This window comes from Apteryx rowi, unplaced genomic scaffold, assembly GCF_003343035.1.
Source record: "Apteryx rowi isolate R43461 unplaced genomic scaffold, aptRow1 scaffold_274, whole genome shotgun sequence".
NCBI lineage: Eukaryota > Metazoa > Chordata > Aves > Apterygiformes > Apterygidae > Apteryx > Apteryx rowi.
Window position 1 is genome coordinate 392,096 of NW_020449130.1, and position 26,483 is coordinate 418,578.

Sequence of the window (26,483 nt, forward strand, 5' to 3'; positions counted from 1 at the left end):
GGGATTAAAATAATGATGGTTTCATGCTGTAGGTGATTAAATGCACTTTGGTGTACTATGATTTGAAAGCTATACAACCCAATGCGCTTAGCAAAATAAGAGTGTTCATAATGGTGGGATAGCCTGTCCATTCCCTGTTGGATGAGAAGCCATTATTTGTGATTTTTATAAGCAAGCAATCTCACATAAACAAGGTTGTATGTGTGAATACTGTGAAATAATTGTGTTTAATGCAGACATAAAATGAAAATAAAATAAGAAAAAAACTTTTTAAAATCCTTACATAATTTTCCTCCCAGGGAGCAGAAAGGAGAATCACACATGACAAATGTTAGCCATGTCACTTAGTACATGCTCAGATCCACATTTATGGACATTGTATAAGAAACAGAATTAAACAGGAAGAGCAGGAAAATTCTGATTGTCTAGTAAATAGTTAAACCGCTTGAAATCCTGCTGAAACACTGCACTACACTTAAGTTCCACACACTGCATTTTCCACAAGCAAGGCCCATGAGTAATCTGAAGGGAAGCAACAAAATGATGGTAGGTGCTAGCTTCTAAGAATGGCCAGAGTATTTTTCTAGTATTGCATACTGCCATGCAAAGGCATTAAACAATTCTGACAAGCGGCATGTAAACTTAGTAAAGCATATAAGTGAAAATTAACAGCAAGTAACTGCTAAATTTTGCACACGCTTAAGTATTTAACAGTCATAAGCAATCATCCTGCATATAAAATTATTATGGTCAAAACCCTAGAAACACAGCCTGCACATGCATCCCAAATTCTATTTTTAACCAGGTTGTTTTCCCTACCTCAGTTTTTTTCTTTCATATTTTTCCTTGTGCCTATTGCACTATTCAATTCCCTGCGACAGTACAATTATCTATCAAAGCAAGAATATCACTCACAGCTCATTCCCATTTACTATTTCCTATCTCCAGAAGAACATATTTATACATGCCCCTCATTTCCCCCGTTCAAACCCCGTTTGTGCTGCAGCCACGTTCTTCCAAGCACCCTGTTAACCTGCTTTCCCCTGTTTTTCCCATCTAATAGCAATATAGTCAGCCCTGACTCTCCAGTGAGGGACTCCAAGAGGCCAGCGGGGCTCTCCTGCTTCAGGACCAGCCTGCCACAGCACAAGGCTTTTTTTTTTCTTTCTTTCTTTTTTCCTCCAAGAAATGTATGTTGATGGGGAATCAGGCATAGCAGAAACCCATTTTGTCACAACTGCGCTCTGTTGCCTTCTTTTCTGATCACAGCAACTCTCCCTTCAAGCCAGGGGTGGACAGTTATCGCCAGAGAGCCACTTCTGCCAGCTTTGCACGAACAAAACTGTTGTAAAGAGGGAATTCCCTGCCACTTGACTTCAGCCAGTTTAGAGATACTTTGCGCTGCTCACACAGCACACCATGGTCTTCAGCAGACCACTGGATGTTAGCTTTATAATTAACCATCATTTTCTAGCATAAACTCCCAATTGCAACTCCAGGCTTTTGGCTTCCAAGCGTGGCATTTTGATAAAATGAAGCTGGACAGATTTAGAGTCACAGTTTAAACAATTAAATACAAAAATTTACATTTTCTCTCCAACATTTTAAAACTTGAAAGTTGGAATGGAATTCAAGTGGATACTGAGATGCAAGATACTGCCAAACTTTCTTGATTTTCCTAATTTTAAGGTCAATGACCTGTTCTCATTTTTGCAGCCACTTTCAGTTGTTATTGTTGAACTTTTACTATAGTAGGAATATATATTATCCTGCCATAAAAGGGAGTGGGGAAATGTATATATACGTATTTTTTATTGAACTGTCATAGAAGTCTCCTTTGTGCAATTTCTATAAACAATGTTAGCATTATCAGGACAGAAGGCAATATCCTTGTGGTAATAATTACACATCAATAGAAATGCCTCACATTTGGGGAATTTGTAAATGGTTCGATTTCATCTTGCCATAGAAACAGGAGACTGGTCCTGGTTACATTAAAAAGAGTGCAGCCTGCTCCACTTCTACCCCCTACGTAAACAGAGATTGCAAAATGCTTTTTGTCTGAAGCACACTGTTGCACTGATATTGCAAATTTTAGCCAGTATATTCAACCGGGAARACCTCATGCAAGTTAGGAAAAGAGGACAGCTGTATCCAACTAATAGAAAAGGCTATTACCGGCACCCTGGAACAACAACCATTGTCCTCTTGCTCTTACAAGGAAAGGAAAGGAAGTTATCTTATTGTGGTGCTTAGGTTTGGAAACCCTGTCTTCACCACCACCACACACTAAACAGTGCGTGGCTTTTCAATGACCTAGTCCATCCTGTTTACAGGCCAAGCTCAGCAAACAAGGGAAAGCTTTATCATAAAGCATTCACAGAAGTTAAAGACATCCTGCAAACATTTATATTGTCAGGAACCATCCCATTTTGGTAGGACAACTCACAGGAATAAGTATTTTGGCTAGCTGTACTTTTGGCCCATTGTGGAAATAAGTGAGCTGTTAGGATTTATCACACAATATTCAGGAATGTCGCATAACACCAAAATGCAATAAAATGCTTGTATTTTGTATAAGGAACCTTATATTCTTATACTTTCCCCCGAACAAGCATATTGCACAGGCAAGATAGCCTTTGAATTTTTTTTCCTCTGTCATCAAGGATAGCTGAACAGATTTTATATCCCTATTGATAAGGTTTCTACAGTGTTTCACTAAATTCATTACTCTCACACGACAATATATCAACTCTTCATATTAAACTAGAAGAAACTTTCATAGGCCACCTAGCATGGGTGTAAACTGTCATTTTTTAAAAAAAGCTTACAATTAATTTCATATTGCAATAAATTAATCACTACTAATACAACTAAATATAATCATCAGGTCTGGTCAAATTTTTAGTTGTTGGACTTCGGAATTTGTCATTTTTTCAATAAGTTGAAACTGGAAAAATGTAGCATCCATGTAAATATTATACAGTTTCAAAACACTATAAAACAGACATAAATTAATCCTCATAATACAGTGTACAATGGAAATATTATCATGCCCATTTCACAGACTACCAAACCAGATCAAGATGGTAAATCCCATTCAAAACCACATAATAAGGCATTGACAGAACCAGGGCTGAATTCAGAGGGACAGTCTGAAGAGCAGAAGAGGTACTCACACAATCAACTCTTCGATGAGGGCCTAAATGTATCCTCTTTGTATTAGCTATGTTCAAAAATTAGCAAAAATATACAGTAAGAGAAAACTACATTTTTTTAAAGTAATGTGCTTGACACTGCAATTTACTGTGCAAATCAAAACCAGCATTCATAAGCAGCAGAAAGAGGGACAAAGAATTCATACTGTACCATCAGAATTACAATACAGAAACTGCTTTGAAGGTCTGGGTAGAAAATACTGTGTTTTGCACTGATTATTCTCATCTGCTTCTAAAAGAATATGTCATACATGTCCAACAGTGAATGAAAGAGCCAGAGTAAATGGCTTCTATTCTACTAACTGTATCAAGAGGTTTGCTTAAAAGATGTAACTCCCAAGGGATCACTTTGTTTACAAATAAAAAAAATACTCCAGACAAATAAATGATTATATCAAATCCATAATGAAAGAAAAAGAGAGAATGTCTGGGGGGGAGGAGGTTGTTTTGTTATTAAAATCTTCTATTGAGCTCATTTGCAGTATGAGCTGTATTAGAGGAAACACTGTTCTTCAAGAACATACGCCCAAATCATATTTCCCAGAAGCCTGGCCTATCATTCAGAGTTTTTAAAAAACAGTTGCACAGAAAATTTTGCACTTAGGGAAAGTATTTTTTAATTTTAATTATATGAAACTTATCCATATTTGTAGTTCTGATACAATGACTTTTTGGATCTTATAAATTCAACCCATGACAGGACTCAACTCTGTACCTTCTGCTACTACGTCTGATACTTTAACTAACTAAAGATGTGACTTCTTTCAACTTCAGTGGGATGCCTATAAAAGTCTTTGACTTGCACCACTGATGTCACGCAGGGGGGAAATTATTCTGTGTTAACAGCTTTTTTTTTTTTTTATCATATATTAAAAGACCTTGAAAGACTATCGCATGCATTCTAACAAAGGGTTTAGAAATAACTGCAAGAGGAATATTGTAATAAATTCAGTAACCTACCATCTGTTTGAGATTTACTGAGAAATATCGTACTGGCTCGTGGATGATCTGATGGGTTGAATTCCATGTTCAAATCTGGAAAAAAGAAAGAAAGTATAGAATGTTAAAACATTTATGTTTAACCAGCAGTATACACAGATTTTCTCATTCTTTTTAATAAGACCAAGTTTACATACTTAAGCAGCTTTTGTAAAACAAAATTAGTTTTGAGGCCCACTCTTTCTACCCTTCTTCACACAAGTGGCTCTTTTTGGCATGCAAATCACTTGTATCAACACAGCTTTGGGATTAGACTTCGGGTGTCAGAGTTGCTTTTGGATTAAAACAGATAAAGCAGCTTTAGAAGTCTGTATACAAGTCAGGAATTATTCATTTTTCATTAGTGTCTTCCACCCATCCCCCAAAGCCATTGCTAAGCACAGGAACATATCTTATTATACGTAATTATAGAAGAATTAAGTATTATAAAATAAATACATAGCCCTCTGTAGAGAAATGGGTTTCCATGAATAGACGTGATTGCAGTAAGTGGTTTTATTGCAGCTCAATGTAAACAAGTCAAGTCTAGGCCAGAGTGTTTTAAAAGGTCAAGATGTACAAAACATCAAACTTTTCTGATACTTCAGAGATGGACCTATTTCTTGCTATGACAACTTCTAAGAAAACACTCCTAAAAAGCATGTACCAGGTTTAAAGATTCCAACCTAAAAGAGCCTATATAAACTTCCACAAATGTTATTTTTGCTATCAAGATTAAAATCCCCTGAATTTATTTGTTCTCAAATTACACTCCACTACCAAGTCCTCAAAACCCTTATACGCCCACATCCACCTGAGAGCATGCTGTTAAAAGCAGCAGGTCTTTCTGTATCATTTTGTGTGCTCCCGCAGTGTGGCTATTTCAGCCTCAGTTTCCTGCCTTCTCCTCATCTCTGCATACACTTTCTCGGGTATTTGATACAGACATTTACGCTGGTTTCCATATGAGCACTGATATGTTTGTTTTTGGTGATTACCCTGGCTTTGTGCATTTCTCTTTCTCCCCCTTGCCGTATCTCTAYGGAAGCTCAGCAAAACTGCAAATCAAGCCTTGGCTCTTCCCAAAACAAAACAAAAGCTTTTTGCCCAGGGGTCAAGTCCTCCCATTGACAGCTTTCCATCTTCCTTCACCATCCTGTCTTCCTCCTCTCCCTTTTACTGACAATTTTACTGAGTCTTCCACTTCCCCGTTTTTTCTCCTAACCACACTGCTGTCTACAAATTTGTTTTCCTTCTGTTTTATTCCCCTTAATGTTCCCATGGTTTCTTTTTCATCTCCCTGTGTTCTGCAGCCCACGAGACGAGCAGCCTCACGTGGTGCTGGTACCTAGAGATCACTTTTGGAGTGAACATGATCTTCCCACTGACAAAGAAGAGTCTAGCAACACAGACAAACAACAATCCCTTGTACAGACTAATTTTTTTTCAGTTAGAAAGGGAGCTTATTGTTATCAAAACCACAAAGGAATAAAAATGTTAGAATTACATAGGAAAGTGGTTTCCATTCTCCTGGAAAGGCCAGCTAACTACTAGAAGTTTTGACTTGAAAGGACAGTGATTAGAAACATTTTCATTTTACTTTCTGTGCTTTACTTAGAACCGGAGAAGAAAAAAAAACACTCAATGAGATGGAGAGTGCTGATAAAGATTATTTTTTATTTCAGGACAGTTTTCTATAAAGCTGAATTCAAGATACAATTCATTAGGTAAAGAGTATCAGTATTTTAAAACAGCAAAGCATATCATCTTTTACCATCCTCTTCACCTTTTATAAAACAGCAAAATACATCTCTCTAAATTTTAAAAAAATGCATTTTTTTAATCTCACTGTAGACAGTTTTTCTATAAACTCTACAGTACAGCAGAGCAAACTCAATCAACGTAACAGGACCGATAACATGAAACTGGGCTCATCTTTCAAAACACTGCACTTAAATAGCCAAACCTTTATTTCCCTCATGCCTAGGAAATCATCCGCGGGGGAAGTGCCGACAGCCTGGTACAGGTTTACAACCTGCTGGAGGGGCTGAAAGRAAGGAGAAACCCACTGCCACATCTCGCGGCCAAGAGGCGCCCATGCAAGACTCCTGCCTTATTAAAGGCTGCTGCACAGAAGCAATGAAACTATGGATGACAAAGTCTTTCTGCAGAAACATGGACTATCGAAAAAGTGCTAGCTCTGATGAACTGTTATTCCCCTGGCAGGAGCCGAAGGGGAGGAGGTCAGGGAAACAGGCTCCAAGGGCAGGAGGTGAATCTCAGCGCCGCAGAGGGCAGCTGAGGGCTCCGACATCTCCGCGGGGCACCGCCGGGCCGGGCCATCACCGTTCCCCTACCGAAGCACTGCAAGGAAAGAAGTTGCACAATATGCAAATAAGATTTCTGTCTCTAGCTGATCTTAGGTAAGTAATGTCTTAACTTACTGTACAATTTGAACATAAAGACCTCTTAATTTGTCATCATTTTGTCCTTATAGACTGCCATTAGAAACTATGCAACAGAGATTTAAGGTTAGAACTGCGTCAGATGATGCGCACAGACACCTGACGTTACTAACTCATCACCAAAAGGCACTAGCTATCAGAAGGTTACCTGCATCCGAGTGAAAGTAATACATTCATACTGCTTCAGTGCTATTAGTAGTTCTTCCTCGCATTTCAAAAATGTCATGAAAAAAAAAATGACTATATGAAAGGCCTACCCATTTTGTAATAGAATAACCGATGATAAAGAGAGATTTAAACTCAAACAAGCAATATTCAACTATTACTAGGAGAAAATACAGGAGTTGAAATACCAGCGATTGAAATCTGTACCAATATTTTTTCCACTGCTAGCAGTCTGCTCTGTAACTCACCACAGCCTTACAAAAGAAAGATTTAAAGTGGATAATATTTCCATCAGCTACTCTGCATTCCAAAATCAGCATCTTAAAAAAGGTCACTGTCTCAGAGATGGTCCGAATCAAAAATCTTTCACTATAAAATATTTTCCAGGAAATATTGGTTCATGAGTCATAAGCTTGGCTCTTAATTTCAGACTCTGGTTTCAGACTTCCTGTGAGCCCTCCATTTGTTTAAAAAATGACAGGGCAAACAATAATTCACTGCTACAATTTATAGAGCAACGCAGTGTCTTAAAATACTTTAGAATTATAATAKTTATAATTAATAATAACTACAAAGAACAATGAATTATTAATATTTATTCTTTCTAAATATTATTTACGTGTAGATACTAGGTATGCAACATTTCAAAAGCCTGTGCCAACGATAACAACTATTTCCATAAGTTGCTTAAATAAAGGTAATTAAATCTGGAAAAAAAAGTTAGGAAGAAAAATGTGGTTTTCCTCCTTAATATGATGTTTCGAATACTGAAGTCACTTAGGATCAGTAACAAGTTAACTGTGCACTGGGACATACCTAACCTACCCAGTCCAGCATCCTGCCTTTGTCCACAATGAGCATCTCAGCATTTTGAAGTATTTTGCTTCAGATACATTAAAAGCAAAACAAAAAAACACCCACAAACAAAAAATTTCCACTGGCCACCACTGAGAGTACAATTTGCTAGACTCCCTTCCAGAATAAAAATCCCTATTAGAATATCATCTGTAATTTAGATGTAGACTCCAAGATTCCTAAAAATTTACAATTCTCATGAGAAAGTCTTAGGACTGATCCTTCTGTACTGGATTTAGGTCGAGCTTTGCTACAGGCTTTACTAACAACACTTGATACCCTTAAATCATACTATATAGTGAAATGTTAAATAGACTAGAAAATATTTTCCGAGATCTTTTTATAGTTCAAAGAACAGTATCGTTTTCTTTTTCCAGTTCTCAAGGAGTATCCTGATTTATCATGTCAAAAAAATCATTATCTCTGTAAGAAAAAAAGGTAGCTTTTGCATTTAACTTAACATGGAACATGTATAACAGCCCTGAAGTTGAATACAGCTATCAGAAGACACAATGAGATTCGCCCTGGGCACGGCCACAGAAAGAAGCAGACAGTAAAGCATTTCAGACTTGCAGTAAACTAGTTTCAGACTTGGAGTAAAGCCCAGGCTAGATTTTTAATTTCCAAACAAGATTTTTAAGAACATTATCAAGACCAATACCAAAAATACTGAACACAGCGTCAGTTTTTACATTTTAAGCAGATAAGAAAAAAGTTCAGATGTGTGTAAAAAGAGAGCTACACAAACGACAGGAGGTCCGGAGAAAATGCCTAAAAATGAGAGTCTTGGCAAATTCAAAATGTTTAGCTGATCAAAAGGAAAATTAAAAGGCGTCTGTAGTTCACGAGCACTGTCACTGGGAGAGATGAGTAAGCACTAAAAGCTCTCTGCAATCCTGCACATCTAACAAAAACAATGAAAAGTAAAAGCAGAAAGATCTAAAAAATAAAACAATGGCGATTAGTCACTGAAGCTACCCAAGGAATTTGAACTCAACATATTTTGATATTTTCTAGAAGATTGTTTCAGCCAAATATCTTTAGGCATTAGTCAAGTACGAGTTTTAGACTCAATTTAAGAATAACTAGATGCAAGTTACTGGCTTATGACTTATACACAGGTCAGATAAGATGATGTGAGGGGCCTCTAGCCTAAACTCTACAACACCTTCAAAAAAAAAATTTTTTTAATTATTGATTGCATTAACTTATTAAACACAAGGTCTCAGCAAAGCCCAGTCATCATTATGACACATTTGTACACTTTCTAAAACTGCATCAGACTTGGCCACAATTTTTACTTCAGAAAGATCTAAGTTTTAAGCCTTAAGACTCATGGTCAGAATATATTATACAAGATAACGAGAGAAAAGGATGAGGTGTCTTTTGTGACAAAATTTTAACAAAAAAAAAAAAAGCCATTTCTTCCACTCATGAGCGCACTGTGCCAGACGTACCGAGCCGGGGAGGAGGAGGAGGGCAGGTATCCCGCCCCGCAGCTCGCGCCGTGGCGCGGAAGGCGCACAGCACAGCCGCTGCCCGGCGCCCCCAGGAAACCCGGCGCAGCCGCCGCTCCCGCCGCGGTGCAGCAGCTTGGAAAACGCACTTCTTCCATTGGAAAAATAAGATGTTAGTTTGTTTCTTTAAAGAGCAGAAGTCAGGTAAGTGTGCATCGCCAAAGCTCACAGGCTGATTTGATGATGAGCTAAAACCTAAACACAGTAAAACACTTTTTCGATGCTTACAGAGTTCTGAAATAATCTAGTGAACTTACTTGGCTTCCTTCCCTTTACAGTCAGAGATCACAGCCTATCACTCCCATTGCACAAACACCACCGTAATTAAGGGAAAAAAATGTTGTGTCACAGATCAAATTCGTGACCTATCATCTGCTTAAAAATAAATAAATCCATGTCTCTTCTTCCCAGAAGATTTATTTTTTAGAGTTCTTTACACGGACCTCAGGTAAAGCAAAGAGCAGATCTGTCTAGGGCGGCCACCGAGGCAAGCTGCAGCTGGCTGGCCATGAGCCAGATGAGTTAGCCTCTTTGCCATCTTTTCCACATCCCCGGCCTCACGTTTCAGTGACAAACACCCGGTACAGTCTTGGGCGGGAGAAACAACAAACCCATCACACAGTTGTTTAGCAAGAACTTAAAAAACAAAGCAATGAGCAACGTTTGATTAAGCCTTACTATTCACAAGTGAGTAAAATCAAAAGGGAACAGAAAGCAATCACCATGGAAACACAGAAAAAAACCAAACCACAGGTAGCCAGGGAGAGAGGGAAAGATTTTCACTGGGATGGCCAGGGAAAGACTTCCCGGGAGCACAGGTCCGGAGGGGGCGGACACGTCTCCCCGCGCTGCCACGCGGCCAGCTCTGGCAGCCCCGGCACAGGCAGCAGCTGTCTGCCCTGCAGGTAGACCCCGAGGGCTGCGGCGCTGCTCCAGCGTCCAGCGAGCCGGACCTGCCGTCACGCATGCGAGGAGGAGCAGAAATCATGCTCCACAGGTGCCGCCCAGCAGAGGAGTTGCCCCAGCACTGCCCCTAGAAGAAATGCTGAAATAAACTTCCAAAGTCTCCTTGCCCTTCATCTCTTTCTGCTTCTCTTTTACTCTGGTGGCCTGCTCACTGCAGTTAACACCAGTCAGTCATTTACATGCACAGTAATGAAGATATTCCCTTAAATATATTCTCGTGACTAAAGAAATTAATTCCCTTTGGAGTTGGTAAGAGTTAAACGGGTACCCCAAAGCTAAGAGGTTTGCCTTCATCTGTCTCCTGTCAATCTTTAGCAGAAAGCTAACCATTACTTAAAAAAGAAAAGACAGAAAAGAAACAAACACTGAAGAAAGCAACTTCACACTCTCATTATGTATTTTTTTATATTTTTTTTTAAAAAAACCCTAGGATTTATGCAAAGGACTCAGGACCTCTAACACATGGAAAACTGTATGACTGAATCTAGTACTAAAGTTTCCATTTGAGACTTCTGTAAATAATTTTGGGTATGTTTCTAAAACCATGGAATGTGTCAAGCATGGGGAATAAAGTAACCTGCAGTGCCTGCCCTTTGGAAGTCTTCATAGCTGTCAGAGGCACGCAGCCAAAATAAGTCTGAACTGTATGTCCTGATTTCACTGTATAACAAAAACACACGCGTCTGTTTTTAGACTGCAGTTTAGAAGATGTAAGATCCACTACACAGAAGCCTCAGCTTGCATCATTCAAACCTCACACAGTCACAGGATAAGAGACGACGAGATTTATCAGCAGCTTTTTTAGAGTGCTTCGTATCTAGAGTAAAGAGCAACTAACCTACCCTAACCGAAAATGACTCTAAGCCGTGTTTTTGCCTGTAGTCTTCTTGTGAGCACAGAATGCTAATGAAGAATTTCTGGTGCTTTACGACAGTGACGATGAGAAGAAAACAAAGCTGGAAATTGGAAGGCTTTCAGAAGGCAATTGGCTGGAAGAGCAAGCTCCTTCAGCCTTGGCTGCACTGCTGAAAGCACTTGGAGATATATATATATAAAGACACGTATATCTTTGCTACCCGGGAGCTCTGGTATTCTCTGCCTATCGCTCCAAGCACCGGAGGGGCCCGACGTGTCTCCCCAGGGTGCCGCTGCTCCAGGCGCGGCTGTGATCTCAGTCTTCAGGGGAGACAGGGAATTAGCTGCAAATAAAAGGAGTTCTCTGTGACAAACACGGCTCCTTTCTGGGCAGTTACTCCAGGCCAGTCAGCCAGGTTGTAACACACAACAGTTCTCATGAACACACATTGCATCAGTCGAGCAGAAGTCTTATTTATTTTCTCTTCTAGATGGAAAACCATATCTATAACTTTTCATAAAACAAGGGTGAACAAGGTTTGTAACAAAGACTTTTAGCTTTGTTTCATTTTTCAGGATTCATGTTCCTTTTCATGGCAGTGTCTCCCAACCAGACACATCTCATGAGCAAACTAAATCATCCTTCACAAGATGGCACTTAAGCTGGCTTTTTGTTTTTTTTTTTTAACTTCTCCTTAATTTTAGAACACAAAAGACACCATTTAATAAATCCTTTCCCTCTCAATTTCATCTCATGAATATCTTTCATACATTCAAGTACTGCATTTATTAGTGTTTGCTTTAACTGTAAGCAAAAATGAAGCTTTGAAGTTTTATCAACACATAAGTTACCAAATGATTAAAAAAAAACAAAATACAATTGCAAATCCTTTTTTTTCTTGGGAAAACAGAGAGGAAAATGTAATTTCTCCACATTAAATGAAGAATTCAGCATAGACTTGGAGACCAACCACTCTATGCTCTTACTAATTCAAGAACACCCCCATTCCTTAAACAGAGTTGTCCACAGTAAACAGTGCCTAACACAAATAAATGGCTGTGCCTATACATATACATCACATTAAAACATTGCTTCTCTGGATTTTGAGTATAATATAAAGTATGTTTCTTCATTACAGTATTCTAAACACTTGAAATGTAAATAAAACAAAATAAAATAAATAAAATAATGGAGCGTAGAACACTCACATAAAGAACTGGCTTTAAGAGTAGATAAAGTAGGTAACCACTCATGTGAATGGAAATCTAAGGGCAGCAGAGAGAAGCAACTTCTCAAATATTGTACATTTATAGTTTTCCAGAAAAAACATTTTCCTGTTAAAATCAACAAGAGTAATGAACATAATTCACTTATTTTCTCAGAGAATAGGAAGTGTACGGAAGGGGATGGCAAAGGAATTATTTAAACTGGTRTCTTCCTGCTGCTTGCTGTAGTATTATACAAAATACTTTTCTCCTTATCTTAAAAGATGTACAAAAATTACAGAAAACTACAATACACAGAAGAATACAAGAGCTTGACACACCTGCTGTTCATTTGCTACAGTCTCCAAATACCTCCTTTAGGGGTACTGCCAATGTTTTACTAAACCTGTAAAAATGCATATGTACAAGAAGATCCCAGGAGGAAATGGGGGAAAAAGAAAGAAAAAAAACCACCTTCCTGTTTGAAAGTGCAATTAATTCTGCATTTTAAATAAGTCTGAGATCATAATCATTTCTCAGAGACACTAAGGAACCTGAGCTACAGCCTCCTGGGTTTCTGTGCTGGGGTGAAGCACGTCACAAGGGCTCCGACCATCCCTCTGGAGAGCTGTTTCATCCCAAAACCTCACAGCTAACTCCCTCGTTAAATTCCCAGTCTCTGTTATCCTCCTCAGTCCCAGTGCAACTGAGTGACTGAGCAGGAGACCCTGCATGGGGACAGTGATCTAAAATACCTTTCCTCCTGGCCCAAGCTGCCCTCTCCCTCACACTTCCCATTTTCTGGTGTTCTTCAAATGACTGGTGTTAAATGATCAAATAGACACTTCCACCAGGCTCTTTCAGATCCTTTTCTGAATGTCAGTCGGTGGCCCACTTAATCACATACAGCAACAAAATGAACAAAACTGCTGTCCTATTAACCTTGAACAGAATGTATGCATTTATCTAATGCCCCAGCAACACTGAGCATCATGAATGCCTTTTTCCTCCAGTATTTCTACATCACTTATACACCACACAAAAATGGATTTACTATGCCTTGTCAGATCCAAAGGTAGACAGTAGACAGGACAGAATAAGAACAATTGTGAAAGACACATTAAAAAAAACACTCATAAGCTTATCAGAAGAAAATTAATTATGATATTCTCTTATTTACTGTAAAACAATCATTTAAAATTACACATGCAAATCTTTCACAGATGTAAACACAGTGTCATTACAGACCTAAACAAATGGTTTCAGCTGTTGCTAATCCAAATTATTTTACTTGCTTATTCAAAACATATAAGTACTAACATGCTCTCCACCAAAAGAGGCATCAAGCCATCAAGCCCACAATGGAGGCTGGCTGTAATCCCAGCCACCCTTGCTACAGATTTAACCCAGAGGTTAGCAGCTGGCAGGGAATTCTTTGTCACTGAGTCAAATGCACAATACCAGTCAGCAGAAGTGCTGGGTTAACCTACAGCTAAATTGACCAATTTTACTTGAAGACACAGATCAATACAAAAAGAAAGTCAGCAGCATAATCATCATCATGCCGCAGTTGAGCTGACATTGCAAACCTTAATCTCGGACTGAAGCATTATTGGCAGCTCTGCACTGAGATATATTCATTTTGCTGTTCTACAGAACACAGACCTTATTGCCACAAAACTCAGTAAGAAACGGAGTGACTTTGGATATGTTATGTTCTACAAATCTGGGCATACGAGGTTGAGCTGTATAGCTCAACTCTTTCCAGCTGGAAAAAAGTAACTCCATAATAGTGACTCCAGTTCTGAGAAGCCCTTATGCCAACCCAGCAGAACCGGTCACTGCATGGCTAAAGGACCTTCCATGGTTTTCCCTTACGGAAGTGATTTTAATAAATGCCAAGGAAAATGCCAACTTTCCAGGATCTCTTCTTTCTTGTTTTGCTTCCCTACTAAGCTGTGTGACCTAAAGTTAAAGTATTTACCAAACAGCAGACAGGTAATCCATGAAATATAAATGGGAAAAGGATCTATTCTGGTTTCTCAGAAAGTTCAGTGTGAGTGTATTATAAAACACTTCTACACGTACATCTGTGATTTAAAGGGCAGCCACTGTTCTTTAATATGCAAAAATGTAATTTGCAATCCTTTCCGAGGAAAACCACAGGATACTTGGTAAACTACAATAACAGGCTTTCAATTTTTCCCCTGCAGATATATATTCACATGGCAACCAAATTGCCATGCTACCAGATAGTGTTAAAAAAAAATCAGTACTACATACAGACTATCACCTAAAACTGAACTGCAATGGGCATTAAATTAAAAATCTCTCTCACCGCTCAAACTCTGTATTTTTGCATGTATGTAAATGCCCATAAACACATACACCTAAAACACGTGTGCATGTATATACTCATATCTGAGCCACTGAGCACTTCTATTACTGAATTTTAGTATTGCCCCTAAGCCCAGACGGCTCGTGCTCTCCTTAAAGACATGTAAGACAACTCACTTAACGTATATCCACTTCAGATGCACAGTGTAGTACTCTAAAATGCATGTAACACATATAACATTATTGTGATGGGAGCTCCAAACCCACCTCAATCTTGCCCAGACTACATATTATCACTTCGGAAACCTAAAAAGCTGTGACCTCCAGGTATTTTGCCTGCCCTGAAAATTCCCAGATCGACTTAACTCACATCCGCATTCCATATACCAGGCAAAGCAATAGGAGCAAGAGGAAGGAGGAGGGTGCATTAAACACTGAAGAAAACAATTGCAGATCTTTAATTGACATTTGTTCTCAGAAAAGACAGCTCAGAATCACTGAATGCTGATCTGGGCAAAACACCTTATGACAATATAATATGTTGCACACTTTTCAGTGTAGGAGATACCACTTCCAGTGTGATAAAAAGCAGTATATTGGTACTGTATTATTTGTTGCAAACCTCTAACCATCTAAAACACTGCCATCTGTCTTTACTGTGATTTACTATATTACTCTGAATCTTTGAGTAGCTCAGAACAGCCATCAAAAAGTTTTATATATTTATTTTTAAATCGAAATCCTACAGAAATGTTTTCTTCTTGCCCCAAACATAGAATTATTCCCAAAAATTACATTGGCCCAATGCCCAGGACAAGTAACATTCAGTCCCAGAGCAGTAATTAGTTTCAAGTCTGGTATCTTGCAACCCTCTAGCTCTTAATAGGAGCTCTGGGCAACTGAAAAAAGGATAAAAACAGCTTCCTATTTGTTTTTCTCCCAGTTACATGGACACAGCCGGTGCACTTAACATGCAAGTCTTGAGACTCATCTGATCAGCCGCAAGTAATGCAGCCCTCCTAAATTCAGGCAGATTAAATGTTATCAGATCAAATGCAGGATCAGGGGTATCTGTGCTATTGATAAGCAGGGGGAAGGTCACTGTGAAACTGGAATCCAAGGACATGATGTAGAGCATACATGCAGGATTAAAGTATATACAGTATATAAAAAAGGTGAAGAGGGGTACTGTTATTCCCATTACAGATGAGGAACTGAGGCAAAGAAATAAAGTCAACATGTGACTGAATTCTAGGTGCCATTTTGATCAGACTCCAAGTCTCAATCTGGAATGCCAGAAGAAGAAGAGCACATGCTTAGTGACCGTCAATAAGGTGAGGTTCATCTTTTCCTATCTTAATGTTGTTACTTTTAGATGCCTAAGCTACTCAAGCAGTTGCCCTACAGTGAATAAAGCATGCACTTTCAGAAGGCTGTCTGTCCAAACATAAAACAAACACTTGGGATAGAACAGATGCATTGAACTCTGTATGTGCTTACTCTTTTCCACTGACTGCATATGGAGTCAGCAGTGACAAGCTCAGACTAAATCACCTAGGACTCAGCCAGTTAAAGTTAAATTAGATGAATCTTGCTTCAGCTATGAAATTTCTGACTTGATTGGCATCACACAGCAAAGACTGTTGCTGTGGACACTCTGTATTTGAGTGAAGCTGGATCCCATGCCTTCACATCCCACTCTCCTTGACTCCCTCTGTACATATCTTTCATTTCAGCAACAAATCAGTTGGGAGTCCTACAAGCAATTTCTCCTTCACTGCAGAGTCTAATGCATTCTTCAGACCAGTCTATTCTTGATTCAGGATGAAGCAGGAGTCCAGTGGGAAAGCAGTGTATGGCCATGTAATTAAAGAAAACGGGGAGAGGCAGAACAAGTATCCTTGAGCCCCCCAATCTTGAAAAATCTGGGATTGTTTCTTCTTCCTTAATCTTCTGAGCCTTTTCTCAAAAGTGTACATGCACATTAAGCTTGCCTGAATGTCTGGATCCTTTTCTTATGAAAATCTGATTAGGAAACCCAGCCATAGCAAGCTGTAGTCTCAGATCAGGTTCAGGAGTGGACCTCAAGGGTCAAGTTAGATCCTCCAACTAGTTTGATCTGTACTGTTCCGTTCCTCAGACACATCAGAGTGGGGCATACTGGGATTCCCCTTATTCCTCAAATGTATTTCTTGATGAAGGTACCAGGCAATTAACTCAAAATATGCATAAAATAAAGCACCACACTAACCTGATCATAAAAAAAACAATCACTCACATCTACGCCATGTGCTGCTGAATTCAGATAGCTTATTTACAGACACCAGGTACTGTTTTGCATATCAAGGTTGCTGGAAAGATACACGTAAATGACAGCCAATATGTAGTGTAACATTTTTATACAAGCATTTCATATTGGTGCCTGACAGGGAAATGCTAATTTAACTCACCAAGTTCAATTATTTTTGCCTTAAATAACTCGACAGTTTTAAATGTTCATTGTATGTATCCACAGAAGCAAAATTCAGACCTGTGCTCAACCAGTCAGGTTAGGACACCGAAAGGACCAACTGTGCATTGTGGTTACATAACAGTTAAAAGCACCTCATGCCAGTCTACAGTACTGCCCTCAGGGTTGCTATGACAAAAGAAAATCAGAAAAACAACATATTTAATCAGAAAAGATAATTCCTAGTATCGCATATTAACAGTTAATCAGAACAATTTCATCAAGTCACTGCCAAGATAATCTACTGAGCTCAATGACAGAGTAACCACATCATTAACCATATACACTCCCATCAGAAACACATTTAGTCACACCATAGATTAACTCATGTTTAAGCAATTCCTAAGTAGATGTGAAGTTTTCAGATCAGAAGGCCTAGCTGCCTAATCCGCCAATAAAAGACTAAGTACAGTGAGTCATTTTACTCACTAGTAGTTCATCATTTTAAATCTTGTCAGATGTTTTTTCATTAAAGCAGGCCAGACAGCATCACAGCAGGTTTTACTGGGAAGAGTTGCATGTATACAAGCAGATATACAATCAGACTCTGACTGCCCTTACAAAGGGTGAAAATAATAACTTCCCACATTCAGGAACCACAGCATATAAAATGAGTATGTGGGATCTACCTGAAAGTCCTCACCTTCTGAAGAACCTATGTTTAACAATGGGGTCCTGATATTTAAAGTATCTGGGTACACAGAGGGAAAGTCAAGGTTTTTGCAATGGGAAGTTTTGCCTCATGACTTACTGAAGTTCTTTACCCTTAAAGAATATCAAATAACAATAATAAAAAATATTTGTATATGGGAGATCTAGTAGATATAGGCTACTTGGATTTCTAAAAGGCTTTAACAACATCTGTTACCTGCTTCTGAAACTATACAGATATGAAATTCTATGAAAGGTACCTTCAGAGACAAAAATTGCTTAAAAGATAGGAAATGAAGGGCAGAATGAAAGGGTCACAGTTGTTTTTTAACACATACAAAACATGAAGTGAATATAATGAGATGACGAAGTCTGCTGATGATAGCACATAACGTAACAAACAAGCACCAGCTACAAAGAAATGTGCATGTCTTAGGTACTGGACAATTAATGGAAGATGATATTCAATGTGGATAAATGCAAAAACTGGTGCACACAGGGAAAATAATCCTAATTTCATATATAAAATGACGGGTCCCAAGCTGAGCATTACCACTCAGGAAAAAAACCTTGAAGTTCTAACCAAATAAACAGGTCCATGAAAATACTTTCTCAATACTGCTGTTGCATACATGAACATCCTGTTACATAGTAATGCAATGCCAGCAAAATAAAGAGCTTAAATTAAAGCAAGTAGGTCTTCTGTCTTTGAAAGCTATTAAAATACCTTGATTAACTAAGCCCAAAGCAGGGCATTTAATAGACCAGCATGTACTTTTTAAGCAAGGAAAAAAACTGCCATACTCTAATAGTTTAACATTAACTAACTTTTCTCCACTGCTGTAGTTTTGCCAACTTTCCAGCATCAGATTTATTGCAGCATATGGACTTTCGTCCTCAGAGAGCACTGACCAGGCATGCATTTGACCTTCTGGTAGCTGATGTTCTGGCAGGCGGAGGCTAAGGGAGGTACCGTACGCCTAGTGCATCAATCACAGGAGCCAAAATGCACATAAGTCAGAAGTTAAACAAGTCCAAACCAAATTTTCAGTAAGGACCCAATTATTCGTCTAATACAGACCATGCTACCACTCCAATTAACTCTCAGGTCAGTGGTTTGCAGTGTTCTAGTTTGTCTGGTTGGAATAATGCTCACTTTCCATCCAATACTAGATGTTGATATATGTTGATCTGCTGTAAATTGACCAAGGATCTGGATCAGCAAGGGAAGATAAAGGAATTGGTCATTAACCTTTTTTTTTTCCCCTTACCAATGCATATCTAGACTGAAGCCACATACTAGAAAAAAATACATCCCTGATTTGTAAAACAATGACGAGATCTGCTAGTTCTCCAGCAAAGTTCTCCAGTACTTTTGCTTACACATGGAGGGAGGCTTTAGGTTTGRGTTTGGTGTTTTGGGTCATCTTCCTCCATGTGCCTCTTAGAAAATCCCACCCAGATTAAATGCAAAGGATTTTGTACCTCCTTGTTATCTGTGAAAAGAACATAAGATGGAGTTTAGCTTTCATCCGAGCTACTTCACTTATGATAGCCCCTACACTTTACAATGGGTAGCTGCTTCAGGTACATGGACTGGCATGAAAAAGGAAAATAGAGTACAAAATACACTTAAGAAATATAAAATTGAGAAATAGGGAGAAAAAGAGGTACTATATAGGACAGGCAATACTGTATAAAACACAGAAAAAAGAAATGATGCTATCAGCTACTAAAAATGTGATAAAAAAGAAAACATGATCTAAAATATGAAAGCCTACTTGGAAATAGGCAGGGGAGATAAACAAGGGATAAGACAGCAAAGGCTAACGGGATAGCCTTTTGTTGAACAATTTTGACTAGTATTATTTAAACACTTTGTTCAGAACATGATTTATAACACATCTACAGAACAAAGCAAGGTCCTGAGAAAGCCTTGGCTGTAAGAAGGGACTGGATCCTGACTCCCAAGTGCCTAAACCAGATTGCTTGCCATGCTACTTGCCACGCCAGAAACAGATCACTGCTTAGTGAGAGCCAGAGAAACTGAAAACTTCAGGCTGAAAATGCAGGCTAAAACCCATATTGCTTTTTATGTACCCCAAGATCTTGGTAGAATTATTTCCTGTTAATATTTTTCAAAATAACACAAGTCTGCGTTTCTAAAAAATGAGAGTTTTTGCATGCAGAGAAACTTTAAATATGTACTTTAAATATGTGTACTGAGACACACTTTTTTTTTTTTTTAAGAAATTTTCCRTACTTTATAAATCATGATCATTGCCAGGTAGAGAGGCAAATCACAAATGGAACATAAAACAAAACCCTTTTTTTCCTCCTTAAACTACAGCATTTAAATGTTCCCTCACTATATTACATTTGTTCACAAATGTGGGGAAGGTACAATGCTGTCTTACAGCTTAAAAGACATGACTGACTTCTGACCACCTGCAAAAAGAGGGGAAAAGTTCTGCCTACTGCCCTGTGTTCTGCTGGGATCCGATCCATACCTTACCCTGCCCTCCAAAATTTTCCTGCTGCTTCTGCTATAATAATGCCACAATATCGGCAGTTCCCAGCCTCCTTTTATATAAGGAGAAGAATTAATTTCATTTTGCTGTTTGTACTTTGTCCTACCAATATGAAATGCACACAGGATTTGATTATATAATCTCCAGATACGTGGGAGGGATTTGGAGCTTTGCCTCCAAACCTGCCACTTCTGATGCATTTAAAAGCTCAATAGCATGTTTTTCCAAAGGACACATCCATGTAGCTGAGATCACAATTGAATTTCTTCATTCTATATAATCAAAACGGTTATCAAAAAAATATATATATGAGATAGATTAAAACTAAAAAAAAAAATATGGAAGACATGTCTGTTCAATAACTTGAGCCTAGTGCTGCTATAAATGAGAACAGCTCCAAAGAAGTTAATGGATTTACACCAATTTACACTACCCAATAACTTCAGTGGTTTCAGTCCAAATACCAGCAGATCAGTCACAGTAAAATGCAGCCACCAGAAGCGACATTGACGTCACTGTTGCTGGCAGCCGTTTTTGAGACTCTGTGGACAGGCTGAACCTTAGTCTTTTTGCAATAAACACTCAAGCACATAACACATCGGTAGCTCCAGGGACCCGAGTGCTAGGCAGGTCTTCCTGGAGCCTCTGCCACTCTTCAGGGCAGCTTCCAGGCTTTAAGGAAGTCTTCCTGTTGCAGTCGCTGCAGTCAGCCTGGTTTATCTGTAACAAGCTAAGATTTTCAAAAATACCAAAGAATAAACTTAAACATTCACTCTTCTCTAATATTGACTCACCTGGAACAGGAAAATTCCAATTATTCAAGTTGAGGACTCACAAAATGGAAGAACATATAGAAAACAGAGGAGGTTCCTGATATATTTTACAGCCCAAGTACTAGCAAGATGCATCTAGCTGAAGGGTATCAGCCTTTGAAGCATCATTAAAATCATCCCTGTTTTCTGTTTTGCAGTCTTTAAAACTTGATGCTGTCTCCAACCTGTCTGACTTCAAAAGCAGAAAAACATTTGTSCTCAGTACAATTCTATCTGAATATTGAAAATCTCTCTATGAGTGTTTCTAATGTTGATGGGTTTTCTTGCTCCTATACCTTCTCTTACAATTCTTCTTTGAGATACACAGACAAACACCAACAAGGAACACTGATTTGATCCTGACTGAAAAACAGTCAAAATCTATTCCTGAAGTCCTTTTAAGATCCTAGTCACTTTTCACCAACACTGACAAGATGTATCCTAAATTATTTTGATTTACTGAGTATGCAGATAAATTCTGAAAGTTCCAAGTCCCTCATCTGCTTCACAAGATGACTGAAAAAAGGGCAACAGTTTTTGAGACTTCCATATCTTAAAGATATGCCCTGTGCCTAAGCTCTACCATATCTACATTGTATGGCACAGCACCTATGCTCCATCAGCTATTGGCATTTCTTGCATTTTTTCTTCAGCATGATAAAAGGAAGGTTGCCATTACAGTTAAGGCAAAGGCTGGAACTCCTGAGATTTAGCTCAACTCTACCACAAACCCACTATGTGAATTTACAGAAATAATTCTCCAGGCTTCCCAATCCTGGTTTATCGTCTCACTTAAAATGTTTACTTTTTTAGAAGAATGACTGTTTCCTGCCACGAGTATGCCACATAGCACATCAAGGCTCATACAGCAGTCTGCAAGAGACCCTGACTGCACTAAGGTAATGCAAATTAATTTCAAATCGATAGCCATGTGTAATCATTCAGGAGAAGGACTTACACAGAGCTTATGAAACCTTTTAGATTTTAAGAAGTTGCTACTAAGAAAGTTGCCGAATTTTGGAGTCCCTCAGTGTGTATTCATCCTTTCTAAAGGGGACTTTAGCATGTACCCACCAAACTTACAATGACTGACTAAAACACCTGTACTTAGACCAAATATTTGAAGGGCTAAAGGGGATGTCTCAAAAAACTACTTTTCTCACCTAAAGAAAATTAGTCTGAGGAGTGGAAATTACGAAATGAGGCAAAAGGCTAGAGCTGGCACAGGAAGTCCATGTGCCAAGCAATGCAAAAGGCTTTGGGTGGGGTGGGATRGAGAAGGGATGAACATAGGGTCTCCCACATAAGAATCCTGGCTCCTCCTCCCAACCCCCAAAATATCCCCGAAGAGAAAATAGAGCAGAAGGTATACATTTCTGCATATATCTTATACTATGAAGTAATTAGTAACGATGTCATAAATTCTGTAACGGGATAGGTGTGACAACACACACACACACTGCAAGCCTCAGAGAGCTTGCATGGATGGAGTTCTGGGAGACTGTAGCATTAAAGCCTCAAAATATCCTGGAAGTCAGCAGAGATCCTGAGAGCCTAAAGCAGTTGGGATGTAAAACTCCATTTTGTGACAGGGTAATGATAAGCCTAAAACCAAGAGATCTTTCAGGCATGCCAAGAAAGAAACAATACCGTGGTCTCCTGAGACATGGAAAGCTTAGCAGTGGTCCCAGTATTGCTGAGACCCTGGTCAGTAGTCTGGCGAGTGCTCAGATATATCGGTGTCAACCCCACACACAAAAAGTACCAGTCAAATCAGCTCTGGAACAAGGCAGAAAACTACAAATTAAAATGCCTATATTTCCATCACTGGGTGAATCTATCACTAGATGAATAAGTTTCCACTGTCTGTTTTGTCAACACTCTGGGAAGAGCACGTATGCGAAGAGTTACAGTTATGAGCATCTCTATTCGCAGTCCATGTTGGCCTACTCCTATCTTTTAAACTTGTGCAACTAGGACACAGAGGAAAACTGTTTCACATATTTCCCTGGAAAACTAACAAGATTATGTCTTTCTTCTCCTGATAAGCCATAAACTCATTCCATTTTTTACTTCTGTTTGGAGTTGTCACATTAGTCCAGAAGAATCATAATTTTGCTATCTGAAGGCATCCTTCCTAAGCCACCACACTGTTCACTTCCGACTCCGAGCTGACATTAACAAACAGATCTAACAAAGAGAAAAGAACAAGGTGTCTTGCAGTAGCTATAAGAAAAATACTGTTGAAATGTTTTTTTTCCCCAAGCAAATATTACTCATTGTTTTTAACTGTCATAAGATCTATCCTCTCCTCCCACTTCTCTCCACTAGAAAAGTTTCTTATACATTCAGTAGTAGGTTGCCATGTCTTCAATTGTCTTAGAGTAACACATATACAAGCAAGTGGAAAATCATTCCCTTCAAGCCACAACAGAAAGCAAGTAGGTTCAACAAGCAATAGGAAAAAAAGAATGATCAAAACAGAATTCCATAATATAGGGCTTGTAAAATATGTCTATTTACCTCCCTTTCACCAAGATCAACTTTCCTCTTTGGATTTCTCCAAGTAAAAATTTAACACCACCAACATTTTTAAAATCGACTTTATAATGAATTTGAACCGCTGACAGTGTTCTCTAGTCATATTAATTTCCCCACTGTGATTTCTGCTGCAATCATGAAAGAATGCACAGTAGTTTTGTAAGAGGTGGGAAAGGTGACAGGGAAAGATCTCTGATTTCCAAAGGAACTTTTTTACTTGGGCTTTCACATTCCTTTTGAAATTCAAACATGTACATCATCACCATAAAAACATGGCAGAAGATTAAAATCTATGATTTTATTTTTTTAATAATCATAAATCAATTTTGTATTGACCTTTGTTTTCTATAGAATTTAAAGGAACTATTAAATTAATATTCCAAATCAAAGCTTTATTTTCCCCCACAAGATTTCATGTATTGTCATAAAATTAGTTACATCTCCTTACCCCTAGCTTGTAAACACTAAGACACTGGAGACTGAGGGGAAAAGTGATCCCTATATAGATTTTTTTAAACTACATGAATTATATGTAATCAACAGCACTCGTGAAACTTAATACTGGAAGCTACTGTTTACAGGATCATCTAGCTGTTCAGAGAATGACAGCACATCTGTACATTTTTACACCCAGATTTTATTTCCTGGAATGAAAACAAAAGCATCTGAATGCAAGTGTTTGACAACTATGTATAACCTGTGCAGTTTTACAAATTTAGCCATCTGTAGTGAGACGACTGATTGCATATTAATCTTCTTCACAATTATACCAAACAAAACTCTCAACAGAAATTTAAAAAATATATATAAATGAACCCATCAGTAAATGAAGTACAGAAGCCTTCAGAAGACAGCTAAGACTGTCAATTTCTGTAAATGACACTTAAAAATAATCAGAGGCACACTAATCTTTAGTGCACTCACAGAATCTCATCCCTATTTCCCACCCTTTCATTTTCTCATTTCACCAGGGGAAAACCAAGCCCTGATTATCTTTTATTCATAGAGGGAAGGACTCAGCAGTAAAGGCGTTGGAAATGATGCACCCTGCTGAACTCCACCTGATGCCAGGAGCTGAATTCCCCGATGGTCAGCTACCTCACGCTTTCATTGCTTGCAGGCAGCCAAAGGTTCATACAGTTTATTGGAAAGGTCCATGATTAAATCTAAAAGAGGACTCTACCTTGCCATTATTATTTGATTTCTAGACTTGCTCTGCTCTCTTGAGGAGATGATTAGTCTCTTCATTAAAACATTCATATATACACCTCTTATTTTGAGAAGTGAAATATTATGGCATTTTTGGAAAATTAACCTTTCTCTTCTCTGTAGTGTATAATTGAATATTGCCACATGTTTTTGGATAAGCAGCTCTTCAAAGAGGATTCCTTTATTACTTGGCCCTCAATAAGCAATACAAAAATAGAAGAAGGATGATGTTTTCAAATGTATCATAAGTAATCCCTTCTGCAACTGATATGATCATTCCCTTTTCTCCAAGTACATATAAGTTTGTCTAATTAGGAGTAGTTGATCAYCCAACAGTTATTACTCCATTGCTTCATTTAAGCCATATTTACCATTGCTCCCCCTTACGTATCTCCCATTCCATCCAAGCATGCACTCTAGGACTTCTTCCTCTCAAAATCCTTTCCAACATTGGTATGCTTTGAACTCTTTTTCTGATCATATCTCACTGGTTCATAAAACGTTTGGATAACATCTCTCCAATCACTGTCTAGACAATCATGGGCTAGAAAACTGTAGCCAAAAGATCCCACTTTTCCATCCTGAAAAGTGGAATATATGCATTTTTCAAGTCCCTGCACCTCAATTTGAGACATAACTGTAAAGGGAGAAAACCTGAGAAATATAATCCAGTAAACAGTTAACAAGTTGGTAGAAAATAAGTTTTCAAGATGGTCAGAGGGGGCCAAACAACAGTAGGTGACCATATCTGGAACAAATTCAGCGTTGAATTTGCACTTACAGCTGCATCCTGGAGGTTTCTCCAGGAAATTCCTCTTGGCTGCTGCTGGGAGCACAGCTCTGCAAAAGGGCGGCCAGCAAGACAGGAGATTCTAGCACGTCTCTCGCTAAGGTGTACTGCACCTTTGAAGCTCATTCTGCCTTATAGTCAGTATTGCACAGTTAAATGATAATTCGTACTTAATTTTAATTTGCATGAAATGAACTGATATTGTATTATTATTCTGCCATACTGTAGCACTGGCTAGAGAATAGGCTATTGTTTTTAATCTACAATGATCTACAGCATGCATGACTGTCAGCAAAGTGACAAATAGTTCTGTTTTTAAATGACTGAAACATGTTAAGTGTTTATTATTTCACAGAGAGATGTCACCAATCATTAGTGAAAGGGAGTAGGAATATCTGGATCTTTCTCCCAGCTTTAGTGCCTTCATCAGTTTTTGTTTTTTTCTTTGCCAAAATATTTCAAATCCTTTAGGTGTTGGAAAAAGTTGCTCGTTACTCCTTTTTTTTTTTTTAATTGGACTATCATTAGATCTTGCAGAGTTCAGGAAGATTTTTCATTTAAGAAAGACAGAGTCTTCTTGTTAGGTGATCGCTTTTCCATCTTGCTTGAATTCCCATGAGTCCATTAGGTCTGAGGAACTACAGCACATTAAGTTAAAAAACAAACAAAAAAGCATGGGGAGGGCTTTCTCTGTTCTGTTTTGTTTTGTTTTGTTGTGCACAAAAAGCTTGCAAAGACAGCTCAAGGGGAAAATTACTACAACAAGTGCCTGCAGCCTACAGAAACAGCAGGATGAAGAGTCAACAGGGAGCAGAAACTCACTGCAGCGTGTGACAGGGAAGGGAAGGGAAGGGAAGGGAAGGGAAGGGAAGGGAAGG

General features: G+C 38.6%; 1 protein-coding gene across 5 annotated transcripts in view; it reads right to left on the reverse strand.

The window, feature by feature from the left end:
- Positions 1–26,483, reverse strand: part of CCNY (cyclin Y) — a 113,633-nt gene that overhangs the window by 45,937 nt on the left and 41,213 nt on the right. For 4 of the 5 annotated variants that reach the window (XM_026068532.1, XM_026068530.1, XM_026068531.1 and 1 more), the window contains one exon: positions 4,179–4,253. In XM_026068532.1, coding sequence (XP_025924317.1) covers positions 4,179–4,245 — 67 coding nt within the window. In that variant the 5' untranslated portion in view covers positions 4,246–4,253. Of the gene's footprint in view, positions 1–4,178; positions 4,255–26,483 lie in introns of those variants that run through there. The other variant, XM_026068534.1, reaches the window with a different exon arrangement.